Consider the following 16661-nt stretch of genomic DNA (forward strand, 5'->3'; position numbering starts at 1 on the left):
TTTTATATTACTTGTCTGTGCATTAAAAATAAACCAAACATGTCTACTGAAGGTAAGCAGGTTTGTGAGGCAGTAGTTGAAAGGAAAGGGATAGGACAGGAAGACAGAGATGATTCAGGAATCAGTGGTTATGGATTGTCATTAGGAAGCCCATCAGCACATTCAACTAGTTATCCCGAGACACCGGGACAAACGACGAGAGAGAAGCCAATTTCAGAGGATGCAGATATACGGTCGATGTTAGCAGAGTTGCTAAAGGGGACCAAATCATTAGAGAAGGGTTTACAAGAATTTAGAGAAGAGGAAGAAAAATTCCACAAATCAGTAAAGGAATATTTTCAAGAAAATAGAGAAAGGGCAGAAAAATTCCACAAATCAATACAGGAAGATTTACGAGAATTCAGAGAATCATTAAAGGAAGATTTACAAGAAACTATAGCACAAGAGATCAAAACATTGCGGATGAAGATGGAATGTAATCTGAAGAAAGAAATGCAGAAGGTACCAGAACGACTGAAGATGAACATCGACGAGAGAGAAAGTAAGCTACAGAAGAATATAGACGAAGTCCAGGGAGACGTGGAGAAGATGGAAGGAAAGTTAGCAGAAAAGATACCAGGAGATGTTGAAGAAACAAAAGCCGAATTGGGAGAAAGGATCACCGAGGTGACGCAGATGCAGAAACGATATAATGATGCGGTTAAGGGAATAGGAGATAGGCAAAACCAACTGGCTGTCGATCTGAGAAATGCTATAGCCGTGCAACGAGAAGAGGATAACCAGAGGGTTACAATGGAAGGTGAGGCCTTCACTTGGGGAGTCAAGAAGAAGGAAGGGACTACTAGTTATGATCAGTTTGAAGGAGAATTCTTGAAGAAATACTGGTCCAGAAGTCATCAGTGTGCAGAACTTGAGGACCTACTACGCCACAAGTCGCTTAGTACATGGAGAGGAACGTTGAGAGAGTTTGCCGAACATTTGTGGGAATTGAACGAGACCTTGGAACAACCCCTGAGTGGTGACATAATGATATCAGCGATAAAAAGAAGATTGAATCAAAGAATGCAAGAAACTGTATCTGGAAGCCTAATTAAAGATAGGGAGGCCTTGATGGAGATACTGGAACAGTTGGAATCTGTTCGATCACAGGAACACAACCAAGCTAATGATCAAAACCGAGGGGGAAGTAATGACCCAAGGAATCATTTTAATCATTCGTCTGATTATAGAGGAAGAGATGGAGGGACCGGAAAACTGAATGACACTCCAGGTGAGGTCCGGTCAAGAGTGAGAGCTACAAGGACCCGAATAAACCTACTAAGATATATTTAGGACATTTAGTTGTTGAACGGACATTTGAAAAAGGGGAATGTTTATTTGCATTGTATTTTTTGATGTATTATAAATAGAACTTCATATTTCATTTCGACGATTACCTGAGAATAGGGGTAAAACCTGTAATAACTAATTTTTAATATAATAATTCATGTCATGTGTTCACGTAATAATTTCTGGTTGTATGTTGTGTGTAACATTCAATATTGGACTACAGAGGACTATTGCTGTTTGATATAAGAAATTGTAATTTGGACAATGCCATGTTTATGAGATGTAATAACCTTTTGTAGAAATTATTGTGGAGGCAGCCCACTACCGGAGTCGAGGGATTACTTGGTGAATTGTAATTTCATTAATTATTTACACTGTGTGTTTTGTTCAGATGTAGCAATGTCTAATTCCCTTGCCGATTCTTTTACGCCAGAGGCTCCAAAGAAGTTTTCGAGGGCGGGGATGGAAGGGGTCCGTAGGCCCTTACTATAAGTTTGCACTCGTCACAGGTCGATAGGACAAACAATCGATAGTGTCGTGTTGCGAGAGCGAGTGTAGAGTTGAGGTCAGTCCCACGTTGCGGGCCGAGCCGTGTGGAGGCCTGTTGCTGTAATGCAAGGCTTTACCGACAAAGGGAGTGGCCATCGCCGCGGTTTATCCCCTTTGTGTTAGAATATACGGGGAAAGGGAAGAAGTATAATTACGAGAGTGATCAGTGATATTTCTGTGCCGATATTTTTTGGTTTCGCGTCTACCGCGCCGGCATCATTTGGATTGCAGTGTTGGATTGCAGTGATTGTATTAGCGTGTGACGATTATGAATAACGAAGAAGCCTGTGCTGAGATTAGCCGTAATTAAATATGTATGACGAAGGCAGTGGCTGTCTCCTTCTCTTTGTGTCTTTGAGACGAGTAGTGAAGCTGTGTTGGTGTTCTTCTTGTTACCAGACATTTCATTATTACAGCATCTGAGAAGGACAAACTGGAAAGTAACAACTCCGCAGCAGTCAATTCCGATTGCCAGCCCCATTAGGTACACGGTCACATTAAGTAATAATTATTTGGGCTGCTATTCGATCAGACCAGATCAGGTCGGGATAAATAAATCGGAGGTGTTACATATCCCTTCTCTTCTTGCTAGGAGACTTTCTTTTCTTGGTTGATCTGGTTTCGTTGTCAGCTTCAGCCATAATCTGTTCTGGAGATCAGGCGGTGTTCCAGTAATTTGTAGGTTGGGCAGTTCCTCCCGGTTGTGCCACAGGTCCTTTTGCCCCTTCGTGTACATGGTATGCATACAGCGGATTTTCTACAGTCCTTTCTCACGTGGTCTTCCTCTCCGCCTTTGGCGCAAGCCGGCTTCCTACTACAGTATTTAGGAATGTGGTCAATGTCCTCACAGTTGTGATATCGGGGTACGATCAGGTAGTCTTTGACGTTTATAGCGTGAAAACCTATGTACACCCTGCCCATAGCTGTCAATTTCCTCCATAATGCCCCTGTTACCTCGGCAACATGATGGACTTTGTCTCTGTCTCTAGGTCCCGTCTTCAATCTGAGTCTGAAATCTTTTAGAAATGTTTCCATGCTTACGTCCGAGTCTTCAGGGTTCTGTTGGTATAGGGTCTCACATAGATCTTCGTCTGTCATTGATTTAGGTACGTCATACAGGATGACAAGTGGATTTCGCTTACGAGGGGGTTCGCATTTCACTGACTTTCACAGTTTTTGATTTCCTAAGAGCTACTTTTTGTCGTCTTCCGAGGCGACATCTACAATAACTACGTTCTTTGTTAGTTTAACTTTGTTGATCTTAATCTTTTCTCTTACAGGGTTTACGGAAGTGGCAAACACTTCTTGGACTTTTTTAATATCTTGGCCGGGCTTTGGTCTTAAGAAGACTGCGGTGTCCGGCCGTTTAGAGACCTTTGCTATAGTTTCCTTTCTGGTTTCGGCATTTGGTGCAGCCTGTGCCGCAACGCCGGCCCATTTCTTTATTGGTTGTTTCCTAAGCAGTTAATTTTCTTTCTCCAGGTCTTCGATCCTTCCTTCTAGGTTAGCATTGGCGATCGCCCATGCCGCTAGCTCATTTTTAATGGCCTGCACTGCGGCCTGACTGATTTTACCGTTATTAACGTTTTGATCTAAGAACGGAGTAATTCTCATATATCTTTCCAAGTTGCTTTCCTCCGTCGTCTGACCCAGGCCATCCTGTGGGGAGGGATCAGCTAGCATCGAAGCCCTTATGGGCGCACTCAGATCGCTTGTCTCTTCGGTAGTCATCATTATTAGACAAGCGAAAAAAAGGGGTTGGAAGCCCGACTCTAACCCTGGAGTGTCTCCTCTGGCATGGGGGGGGGGGGGAGTAGAAAACTGCAGCTCGCCCATCAACCTCGCCCCTAGGTCAAGAGCATTCCTGAGCTGCGGGGTTCAGCACACCGTTGCCAGTGTACTGATCCCCTTCAGTGGCCTCGTCACAGACGATTTCTCCCAGCGCTCACTGGCAAGTGCACCCCGCACTCTGGAGAAGTGGATCCATTCGTCGTCTGTCGCCGCCTACTTGCCCGAACTCCCACCAAAAGCCCTAGAACCCGCTCCTACTCAGGTGGTGGGTCGGTCACCCAGTCGTTCGGCGGTCTGGACCCAGCTAACCAAGCCAAGGCGATGTCACCACCTCCTGGGTTTGGCAGAACACGCCACGGTTACCCACGGGCGCGGCGAAGCAAACTTGCCAACTCACGTCGAGGTCCCACGCCGACAAACGAGGTCGCCGGCATGCAGAGCACCTGCTGGTCTGTGCCCTGCGGAAAAAAAGAGAAAGAGGGACAGATGTTCGGTCCCTCAGGCAAAACTCCCCCTGTGCCACGCACCCTTCGCTTTCGCCTTGGGTTGGGGGTGTTTAACGTCCTAACTTGATGGGAGTTTAACGTCCTTCCTTGACACAAAGACAACCCTCACCGTTCCACAGCCGAGAGGTGTTGTGAGTTTGATGATGTGGTGATACTGAAGGGATGGCCCAGGTCTTACGTTGCGTAGTTTGACATCATCGAGGCGGTGCGGCACTCAAACCTGAGTTACAGTCCTCAGAGGACCTCCACACGTACTGGGGGATCATGGCCGACCATGTCTCACCCACCGCCTTTGATAATTCACGGTGGGCCAATGCAGTTCAGTGAAGATTGCACCCAGTTAAGGGATAGCCTTTTAACGTCATATATGGATGGCCCTTCCTGTGTTAGCTTCACCCTATCGAAGGGGGTTACTGAGCGCCGGGGCCACGTCAAGGCCACAGGATAGGACATTACGGTCCCCGCCCCACTCAGGTTCCTCTGAGCCTCAAGAGCACTTCAAAAAAATCTGAAGCCTTCCGGGGATCAGAGTGTCTCCTGGCGGTCTTAACCCACTTTCGGAAGGCAACACACCTCCCCCAGGTGGCGCCACGCAGACCGCTTTCCCATGCAACATTTTCCCTTGCGACGTTAACCGGCTTTTTTTAAAAAAAAAAATGCTGGCGATATGTGTGCGGCAGACGAGGTGAGATGTGGAGGCAGCACCTGTGAATCGATCGCGGCCACGACAGAAATGCGAAAATCTCAACGTCCAGCAATCAGACAGATGGATCGTAATTTACTCTCTACCAGAGCCCTGAAATCATAGCAGGTTTCAGTGTGTGGCACACCCATTCGCTTGTCTCTTGTCGCTTGTCGTACTAACAACCAATTTGACTCACTTATACAACAGAGCGCACAAGGATACCAAAAGTCAAGGCTGGTAAACCAAAAACGAATAAGTGTGCACTTGGCAAGCGAGTAGTCTGAGCTGTTTCAAGTCACACTATCTGTACAGTATGAACTTCACCACAGGATCCCGAGTCTAAACTACTCACAAGTGAAGCCAGGACAGGTCCCAAGTAACAACTACATATGCCAGAGCATCGACCAGAAGCCTACCAGCCCAAAGACCCCACACCCGAGAGCTTCCCACCTATCCAGGAAAAAAATCCGTTTTCCCGCAAAGTACATGAGTGACTCCACACCACCTTGAGGCAATCACAAGTCTCTAGAGGCGCTAAATCTCCCCTCCCACAGGACAGCAAAAACTTATGTCGAACCATGGAGATCATTAAGAAACCTGTGTCTCTGAAAAAAAAAGAAACCTGTGTCTCTTAAAAAAAAGAAACCGCCAATTACTGTTTTTTTTTTTTAAATTTTCACAGAGGGGGGGGGGGGGGGGAGATGATTTTCTCTGAAGTCGTTTCTCTTCCCATGGCAACAAGGTAACAATTACCATCTCAAAGATCTTTATCCAAATCGCCTGTGCCTTGGAGCTTGTTAGTCCTAGCTATGAGGTGTAATAAAGAAGCTATCTTTAAACTTTTTCAGATGCCAGAGTTTTCTTATACAACAGGGGCAGCCAAGGGTAGTGGCTCACTGGCCTTCTTGCAATATTGGCAAACACAAAAACATGTGAATTTTTATTATGTATGGCTCTGCACACAATGCCCAGTTTATGACTCCACCGTGTAGACACATTCCTTTAGACCAGTGCCCCTGCCCATGCTTCTGCTGGCACCACAGCAGGTATCACGGCATTGTTCTGCTGGAGCCCTGTCCAGATGAGCGGCTGCCCTGCCTGCCCTGCATGGCTGTGGACCTGTCCACCAAGCTTTGCCGGCCACTGGTGGCCTAGCGGATCTAGGCGCTTCAGTCTGGAACCGCGCGACTGCTGCAGTCGCAGGTTCGAATCCTGCCTCGGGCATGGATGTGTGTGATGTCCTTAGGTTAGTTAGGTTTAAGTAGTTCTAAGTTCTAGGGGACTGATGACCTGAGATGTTAAGTCCCATAGTGCTCAGATCCATTTGAACCTTGAACCAGCAAGCTGTTTCTATGAGCTGAGAACCATAAAGATACCTCAAGCTTTTAGCGCCCTACCAGGCTCCATCAACGTCTGCAAAGGCTATTAACTTTCTGCAGTCTCGCTCAAGGTGCAGCAGGTTGTAATAAAATCTTTAATAATTTTCCGTATGCGAAAAATAGGTGACAGAGTAACTTGTCCTCTCTCAGAGAGAGTTGCGATGGCCAGTGGCAGGATCCAAAATGACGTATAAATGACATTTTAATATTAACTGATCACTTTATTTGTAAGACGAAAAGGAACTTAACTTCTTGTGCCTCCTACGAGCAATTACATTTCTCCATTCCTACAACTCACTGGGCACAGGTTAAGTGTCGTCTTCCTATTACTCACTACTGATGCTCTCAAAGTCTGCCACCGAAATGGGCCCGACTAGCTGTGGGCTGCTAGGTAAGTCAAGGTAGGCAGTGGGCGCTGAACTCTTTGCAGAGATGTGGCGCTGCACGCTGCATACTCTTTTCAGTGGCGCTGCGTTGGTCGGTGTGCAGTTGTTGCTTTAGGAGTGCACACCACTCACATTGTTTACTTGGTACCCCATATGATCGTACTTGATAATAAGCGTAGATGTGGCAGTGAGTCAAATGGTTTCCCAAAATCGAGAAATCCGGCGTCTTGCCATGATCGAAAACTTTCAGTATGTCATGTGAGAAATGTGCAACTTTGGTTTCAAATGATCGATGTTTTCTGAATCCATGTTGTTGGCTTGGAGGAGGTAATTTGTTCAAGATATCTCATTATGTTTGAGCATGACATATAGTTATCAGATTCTACAACAAATTGATGTCAGTGATAGTTAGAAGAGGGGCTAACTCAACCGCAAATTCAGTATAGAATCAGATACGAATTCCATCTGGTCCTGGACCTTTGTTCAATTGTAACGATTTCAGCTGTTTCTCAGTATCACTGACACTAGTACTAATTTCATTCAACTTGGCGGTCGTACGAGGATGAAAATGGGGTGATTCTCCAGGGTTTTCCTTCGTAAGTAAAGGAACATTTGAAAACGGAGTTAAGCATTTGGGCTTTTGCTTTGATACCCTCAATTTCAGTTCCTGTCTCATTCACTAACTTTGGTGCCACCAACAGCCCTTACGTATGACCAGAATTTCTTTAGGTTTTGTGAAATATTATTTGACAATATACTGCTATGGTAGTCACTGAAGGCATGACAAATTGCTCTCTCGGCAACCAAACGCATTTCATTCGGCATCTCTCATCCATAGCCGTACGCTTCGTTTTACACATGTAGTAATCTTTGTTTCCATAGAAGTCTCTTTACACTGACTGTATACCATGGAGGTTCTCTCCCGTTACGAACCGTTCTACTGGGAACATATCTGTCCAGCACATAGCCAACTATTCTTTTAAACTTGAGTCATAGTTCCTCTACATGCTTCTGCCCTATGGTGAAAGTTTCAACTTCCTCATTGAGATATGACGCTACTGATCTTTATTGAACAGATATATGTTTCTGGTTGTTTTAGTTGTGCTTTGTACTTTGGTAATCATTGATGCCCTAACTGCTCCATGGTCACTGATACCATTTTCAATGTTGACATCCTCAAAAAGGTTACGTCTATTTGTTGCCATTGGATCCAATACATCTTGATCACCAGTGGGGTTCCTAACTATTTGTTCTAGGTAGTTTTCAGAGAAGGCATTTGTTAATGTTACACAGGATGTCTTATTACATCCACCAGTAACAAAACTAGTTTTTCCAGTTAATTATGGGATGATTAAGGTTTCCAGCAGTGATTACAGTATGATTGTGATACATACAAATGAAAGGACGTTTTCTAGTTTTCGGTTCCATCAGGAGACAAGTCAGGTGGGTGATAAAAAGATCCAGTTATTTTACGCCAAACCCTGATACTGAGTCTGGACCAACAATCTCACATGGAGCTTCAATTTCTATCTTGGTGGGTTTGAGTTTGTTGTCTACTGTGATAAATACACCACCTCCGTTTCCCATTCGCCTATTCCTTCGATATACAGGTGAAGTTCCTTCGAAAATCTCACTGATATCAGTTTCAGGTTTCAGCCAGCTTTCTGTACCTTGTACTATGTGAGTTTCAGTGCTTTTCAGAAGCTCTTCAAGCCTCTGCACTTTGTTGCGAATGCTTCGGCAGTTAACCATTAGGATTATAATACTCTCACCTGTGGAAAGCATGTCTTTCTATCTCAGCTCGCCGGTGTGACCGAGCGGTTGTAGGCGCTTCAGTCTGGAACCGCACGACCGCTACGGTCGCAGGTTCGAATGCTGCCTCGGGCATGGATGCGTGTGATATCCTTAGGTTAGTTAGGTAAGTCTAGGAAGTCGGAGCCTAGCTTGTCACAAAACCTTAAAATTCTCTGGCTCCCCCCACTCGACTCAGAACCGAAGGACCACGATCAATTCTGGAGACTGTGCTCTAAACTGAGCCTCGTTGAAACTCCATCAGCTAGGCTGTTCTCCTTTTCTCTGCCAGTTGCTAGAATAACCCATGTATGACTTCAGAGCCCAGACGACAAGCATAATTTGTTCCAACGTGCGGCACAATCTCCAGTTCGTGCGCCTGTTCCCCCAGTGGCTACTGGAATAGACTCTTCAACATGTCGACTGAGACCGCCAGGCATACACACTGCGAGCACCTGGTGTTCTTTCCTCTCGCTTACTGCCATTTCCTGAAGGAGTAAAATCATTCGACGATTAACGGACCCCCTACAATTTTGCGTTTTCCTCGTCTCGACAGACGACGAAGCAGGTTCCCACAAAATATGTGAAGTGAGTCCCACTTGCTCAGTTTCAGTGAAAGACAGCACCTCAAACTTGTTTGTTAGGGGTATCGGTACAACACCACGAGTCCTTCCTGGTCCCTTCGCAGTCAAGTGGACTTTCTGCAGAAGAGACAGGATCCACACAAGAGGATAGGGCTTGATATACCTCTGGTACCGGTGTCACAGGTACACGACTCTCGGGAGCTCTTTAAATACACCAACTCGCGGCGGCTGTCAATACTTTGACAGTAGTCAGCGCGATTTCCAGCTTCTTACGAACGTCAGCCAACTCATCCGGAATTCGAGAACAGTATTCACAGTTGAGCTGCATTTTAGCTGGTACGACGTATTACAGGACAGTGAACAAATAACTTTAAATTAATCCAGCTGATTATCTTTTAATATGTTGAGTTAAAATGTCGCTAATTCCCTATAAGAACTGAAGCAAATACACAAAATGAGATTTCTATTAAAGCAACACAAAAACCTGTAGTAAAAACTACTGGTTTCCTAAAATGTTTTTAGGTTAGTTATAGCCATCAGCAAACTCGAAAACAGAGTTAGTTTACAGTAAAATTAGGTCATATATGGAGCTAGTCCTCTTTGAGGGAAAACTAGACGTATCACAGTATGTTATCTAGAATATCTGTTACAGTAACTAATTCACAAACACCGGTTTACTAAAACTTACTCATAGATTATGCAGAGGATAACAGCAGTTTCCGAATATTCTCATTACGCACGTTTATTTGCGTTGATATATGTGATGAACTTCAGGGGTGCTGTATTCTTTGGTAGTAACTGTGAACCCCAAACCCTGATTTGCTATGAAATAAGTTACATGTCAAAAACTCTCGTACAAGTAACCTAACGAGAATATAGTTTCGTAATCGTCCGAAAATGCTACAAAAAAGGTATTTCTCACGTAATTATTTAATGAAGTTGGAGAACGATTGATTTAAAGGAGGATAGGCCTATTGTTCTCAAACATTTTAAAAGAGCACAACTAAGTTTAAACCTACAATTGACGATAACACTATGAGTTCATCGTTGCATTCGCGAATGTTCGAAATTTTACAGTACATCATAATACAAACGCGTATTGGTAATAACAATAAAAGGTTATGCAGAAACGACGCAAACAGAAAAATATGCGAATCTTGAATTTCAGATCACCACACAAATCTTATACACACGGTCTCACTAAAAAGAAAATGATGAAGTCGGCTTTTATATACAAGGTGACAGTTATTGAAACTTACGAAATAAAATCGTCATAACTTCTGAACTGTTTACGTTAGAACGTTCAAACTGCACTGTTGGCGCGGGGCGTGATGGGAATTAGTATGGTTCGATTTAGCGACAAAGCCTACTTTCATTTGCATGGATTCGTCAATAAGCAAAGCTGGCGCATTTGGGGGACTGGGAATCAGCATGTCACGATCGAGAAATCTCATCACCCTCAACGGGTGACTGTGTGGTGTGAAATGTCCACTCACGGAATAATCGGTGCGATATTCCTTGATGCCACAGTGACGACCGAACGGTACGGGAAGGTTTTGGAAAATGATTTCGTCCCTATTATCGAAAATGACCCTCATTTCTGTAATAAGTTGTTCGTGCAAGAAGGAGCTCGACCCCATCGAAGCAGGAGAGTGTTCGATGTCCTGGAGGAGCACTTTGGGGACAGCATTCTGGTTCTGGAGTACCCGGAGGCCACTGGCATCGGCCTCAAATAGTTCAAATGGCTCTAAGCACTATGGTACTTAATATCTGAGGTCATCAGTCCGCTAGACTTAGAACTACGTAAAACTAACATAAGGACATGACAGACATTTATGCCCGAGGCAGGATTCGAACCTACGGCCGTAGCAGCAGCGCGGTACCCGACTGAAGCGCCTATAACTGCTCGGCCGCAGCGGCCGGAGCATCGGCCTCAATTTGCCGCCATATTAACCGGATCTGAACACATGTGACTCCTTTTTGTGGAGCTATATTAAAGACAAGTTGTAGAGCAATAACCCCAAAACCATTGCTGAGCTGAAAACAGCCATTCAGGTGATCATCGACAGCATCGATGTTCCGACACTTCAGCGGGCCATGCAGGATTCCGCTATTCGTCTGCTCCACATCATCGCCAATGATAGCAGGCATATCGAATATGTCACAAACTGAATTCGAATATCTGTAGTGACATTTACAAGGTGAATAAAGTGCATGCACACCGTAGTTTGTTACTTATTTACGTTTTTAAATGTAGTTTAATATTTGTCACACTGTATAAATAAACGAACGAATTGCACAGATTTTTTAATTGACTGTTTCTGTGCACACTTCTACGTTAGCGTGCCGAAGAAGAACACTGCAGCGTGAGTATATCTCGATCAGAATTGCTAAACGTGCAGCACCAAGGAAACACGTCTTATGGCTGTTGTAAACTCTTGCTTTGATCAAAAAGATCGTTGAAGTTTAATCCTTTGTCACCTCTACACAGCTCTATGTTATTATATTTCCTTTCATTATCATACTTTCTCTGATTATATAAATACACTCTACAAAATGCCACTCATTTCCTCGTCTATTACGTCGCCTTACCAGGAAGTTCCACCTTTGGCCACAGCGTGCTAGTTATTCACTTTAAAATTCATCTTTTAACGAGGAAAGAAACACTTGTATCAATATGAGGCTCATCACTGTTCACTGTTCTTACGTCTTCGCACTGCACTGCTGGAACAGTCAAACTGAAGCCGACTTGATACATTATTCTAAGCTGTTCCCGTTAAAGGCGGTGTTTTTGAAGTTATGTCGATTCAGTTTGTTCATTACACTACACAAAGAGTCAAATCACGAAACAGTATATCAGCAGTAAAATACGGTACTCTGACGTACAATGTATCAGCTGTCACCGCTTCCCTACAAATCTCTGCAGTCGGAATAGCCTTGAATGTTAAACCGGAGGACACAAGGCGGCGATCTCGGTATTATAGCTCGCGGTGATCCATAAATTTCCATTAATCTCTAATACGCTCTTACCGTAGCTATGTTGTAGTAGTACCACTGCGATGTGACCAACGTGAAACTGCATGACAAATAAAACTCGTCCACTCTGACGCAAGCAATTAAAATTAATGATGTATTTTGATTAATGAGTTCTGTGAATGAGGTCTACTCTTGCCAGTGTTGTAATGGGTAGTCGGCATGACCATCCAAGCTCTAAGCAATGCGGCCCTCAGTACCGATATGGAAATGAGAAACAGGTCCTCTGTTCGGAATTAGTATCATATGAGGCACCTCTAAGCGCTTAGAGAGACAGAGACATCGATAGTTTCGAGTCAGTCCAAAGTGGTGAAAAATAGCTTTGCGCCGCCCAGACTGTTACTGCGACTGATGTCTAGATGGGCTAGGTGAGCCGTCGTTTTGAAATATAACTTCGCCGCATGTACGCACCCATCCCGTGTGGGGCTCGCATTTTCACAAACCTGGTGGACGTTCCACTCCCAGGTTCAAATGGCTGTGAGCAGCATGGGACTTAACATCTATGGTCATCAGTCCCCTATAACTTAGAACTACTTAAACCTAACTAACCTAAGGACATCACACAACACCCAGTCATCACGAAGCAGAGAAAATCCCTGACCCCGCCGGGAATCGAACCCGGGAACCCGGGCGCGGGAAGCGAGAACGCTACCGCGCGACCACGAGCTGCGGACTCTACTCCCAGCATCAGGGTTCCGATTTCATACCTAGGTTCAGTTCAAGTGTGGACGTGGGCTACGGCGGACACTGGCGATTTACACCCTTATTCTTGAAAAACTGATTTATGAATCCGTTTATAACATCTCTGATCGATCGAGATTGCGGGTTGGTTTGGACACTGGGCTACTTTCAACGTTCAAATGTCTATCGAACCATCTCGGTTTACGATTTTCCATGATCTCTCTAAATTCGCTAAGTTGCCTTACGTCGGTTCAACTTGGCCTCTGTTGATTTCCTTCCTCACCTTGCCCGTCTCAACCAGAAGTGGGAAGGGTAGTAGGCATTATTAGTCGAGACACCCCAGGGGAAGGTTTAGCCGCCTGTTATTACAGGATTTTCTTCAAAAAAAAATGGTTCTGAGCACTATGGGATTTAACAGCTATGGTCATCAGTCCCCTAGAACTTAGAACTACTTAAACCTAAGGACAGCACACGACACCCAGTCATCACGAGGCAGAGAAAATCCCTGACCCCGCCGGGAATCGAACCCGGGAACCCGGGCGTGGTAAGCGAGAACGCTACCGCACGACCACGAGCTGCGGACAGGATTTTCTTCCTCCGAGCACAATGGCGTCTAATGGTCTTTTCCACAAAGCGTATGAATTATGAAAGTCTGCAGGTTGAAGGTAAAATTTTGCAGGTTGTAACTTCCTCTTACGCAATAGACACCAGAAGACGCTAAAAAGATCCCCCCATAAAAGTCGATTGTGTTAGACGTAATCTGAAGAGAAACATGACGTGACATAACAATCTAGAATATTTTACCTTCACGTTGTATGAGTTATTTCTTAAATGTATCTGTCGAGTGAAGATGAGTGTAACGTGTTTGTGACGTATTGTGCAGCGCCATGAGTTTTTTTGTGATGAAAAGAGTTAGGAGAGGTTGAAACCCGCTCCCAGCACATGATCTACTCATCTAGGGTACCTACTCATCTAGGGTACCACCAGGTGTAACCGTCCACAGTTTCTCATGTCCCCACTTCTTAAGTTACAGCGCAGAGATCTGGGACTGAATGCAGGACATTGGTGCAAAGTCTACCTAACAGGGACTTCACGCCACCATCTCCTTTCCCCTCCCCTTGTCGGCCAAATTCTGGTAGGGGACTTTGCTTTCAGCACATGTTTCGGACCAGTTAACTACAAGTCGAGAGATGACGCACAGGCCTGCATAGGTGGCCTTGACTATGGAGGAGCTAATATTGAGTATATATAGACATTGATGCCGACGGTGGATAATTACGGTAATTTCGTGCCTCCTTTCCATGTCCATATGTCTGTTTCAGACAGATCCTGCCAATGGTGTATCGTTGGGCACTGCACGATTCATTTCAGTCACTCACATGTTCATTCACTTATTGGAGTGAAGTATGCAGCTAGTCCAATCAGCATAATTTCTTTGAGTTCACTTCATGTGCTCCTTGACTACTAGTGTCGTTTTTTCTGAGGTCAAGAGCGATGCGCAGATGTTTCATTATGATTCTGTTGCTTTACCATATACTTGTGGCAGTTCAGCGTGTGATCGTCGGAGTTATGTTTCCACAATGAGCATCACTGCATGAGTATCGAGTAGCCAGCTGCTTTTCGGTGCAGAGTCCATTAGCATTTGTCTGCATCAAGAGTGGTGCTACACACTTTTGATTCATTTGTAGAAATACACCAATATTAAAAAAGTCTTGGATATCTAGTTCAGTTTTCTCTACGTTTCTGTTACTGCGCCATGTACCATGTTAACAGATAGAATACTATGTCAACTCAACATAAATATTTGTCTTGCCTTCTTTATAATTCTAAAGTCTACCGTTTCCAATTATTTCTTATATCAAACTTTCATAACATTTACTTACACCTCTCCAAGACATTTACGTTTCTGTTCACGGCATTTTATTACGTTTCTGTTGTGGTTTACTTAAAAACTGTTGTGTTATCGTTAAACGTCACGATCGGTTTGGGAGATTTTCTGTTCCTTAGCTCCCTTCGTACCCGCAATATCTTTTCCTTTCAGTGCAACTATGCACTTTAAACAAATTCCCCTTTCCTCTTTGTCTCGTTATTTTATTTTACAAGATGCAGAATTTGTTCCTTAATTTAATATACCCTCATATTCGTAAATGAATACACTATAAATTTCTATCTTCCTATCTAGGTCTTAACCTATCTCGCAATGAGGCAGCTCCTCAATTGCAATCACGGGGCAGAGTGCACGCTGCTCCAGTACTCTCAACCGGGAAAAATCCTTGGCACTACTGGGAATCGAATCCGGGTCTTCTGCATGGCAGCCTCCTACACCGATCATTCAAGTATGGGGGTGGACAACATGTCCAACGTGTCTACAATAATAGCTACAACTTTTAGTGGACTATCATGTCTAATAGACAGTTCAGTTTACGGCCAGAATTCCATTCCCCGCAATCTACCAAGGTTACAGCCGTCCGTCAATCAACAAGGAGATTCGTCAGGTCGCGTCTAGTTCCAGCCATCACTGCACCAAAAGATGTCACATTATCTCAGGACAACTTAGGCTTATAGTTAACAGGCAGATCATCTTTTAGAATTCTGTTCTGAAGAATAGCTCCCAAAGCACCACTACGTCAACTGGAGTCAGCTAACAAATAAGCTGGTGATAGTAACAAATTGCCTGGAAGAGACGCCACAGCAGACTGTGCAACACGACGCCATTAAGGGGCATTTGGAATACGAGCTGGACTTGTTGGCAGCAGGAGGACTTATGAAGAAACGACAAGAATAGTGAGGAAAGGAAAACAGCTTTAGTCTTTTTTGTTGAAAAAAAAACTATTGACTGTTGGAGGAAACAAAAACGCCCATCCAATCACAACAAGCTGCCAACTTCTGCTGGGAGTCCAACAATCGATAAGAAGTCTCATTTCAGCGGTGTTCATTGCGTGCAACTGTTGACAGATTAATCGTGTCCAAGTCAGCTTTGGTCGAGGGAGGTGAGGCAGTGCGTAGAATATTTCACTCGTATTTGGAAAGATCGGGGTTCTACTGCCCGCCTGACTATGCAGATCAGGGATTTGACATGATTTGACTAAAATTTAATGAGGCAAATCTCGGGGTCGTTCCTCCTGAAAAAAAGTGTGATCCCCGTTCCCATCCCTTCCCAATCTGCACTTGTGATCCTCCCCAAGCGTCTACGTGACCCCGTCGTCGACGTGACAATAAATTTTAACCAGCCATACTCCTGTCAGTCTGTTCGAACCAGGTAAATCTTTACGAAACTAAGTCACTGAAGTATAACTGTTTTGTCCCTGACATATAACGGTTTTTGTACTGTTCTGCAAAAAACGTTAACTTCTACAGGCGATGTTTACACGCTATATTTAACAACATAAATTTGTGTCATGCTTTTAATGCTGAACGGCACATTAAATAACACGATTATTTCAGCCAATTAAATTTCATTGGTTAAGTTTAAAGTAAAACGTTGCTAAATTCTGGACTCAAGACTTCAGTATTTTGATGTGGTTATTGAATCTGCGCGTTCTCTTATCCACTTTTGGCTTTTGGCACTGGCTCGTTACACGCAAACTGAGTGTGCATTCTAGAGACAGCAGCTCAAACAGTGGTAATATTGTACTAAAGTCTATGCAGAAACACTGTATCATTCTATACCATTTATAGCAGATTTCAGTCAACGTTATCAAGACTTCCACGGAACAGCAAACAGCAATTAGTTTTAAGAATATTCTTATTATGGACGATGCGTTATAGAGAAGTACTGCGAACGCCTATTATGTGTTTAGAGGGGAGCGAAGAGGTGGCTTACAGCAGCCAGTAGAAGGCATATGGAGCTATTGAGACCATGGGTTCAGCGGTTGTATAACACAACCGATTAAAAAGTCTTCAATATCTGTGAGCGATTGCTGTAAAAAGTATACAAGCCCATTGTA

At 44.2% G+C, this 16661-nt stretch overlaps 1 protein-coding gene across 1 annotated transcript; it reads left to right on the top strand.

The window, feature by feature from the left end:
• Positions 1 to 237: 237 nt before the first annotated feature.
• Positions 238 to 15499, top strand: LOC126233634 (uncharacterized). The gene is made up of 2 exons (XM_049942875.1): positions 238 to 1287; positions 15323 to 15499. The coding sequence occupies exons 1-2, from the start codon at positions 238 to 240 to the stop codon at positions 15497 to 15499; spliced, it is 1227 nt and encodes a 408-aa protein (XP_049798832.1).
• Positions 15500 to 16661: the final 1162 nt, after the last annotated feature.

This window comes from Schistocerca nitens, chromosome 1 (genome assembly GCF_023898315.1).
Source record: "Schistocerca nitens isolate TAMUIC-IGC-003100 chromosome 1, iqSchNite1.1, whole genome shotgun sequence".
Taxonomy (NCBI): domain Eukaryota; kingdom Metazoa; phylum Arthropoda; class Insecta; order Orthoptera; family Acrididae; genus Schistocerca; species Schistocerca nitens.

Coding starts and splice junctions, on each gene's coding strand:
- LOC126233634 (XM_049942875.1), top strand. CDS start 238: ATGTTAGCAGAGTTGCTAAAGGGGACCAAATCATTAGAGAAGGGTTTA. Junction 1,288..15,322: donor CAGGTGAGGTCCGGTCAAGA/GTGAGAGCTACA, acceptor TCTGAAGAATAG/CTCCCAAAGCACCACTACGT.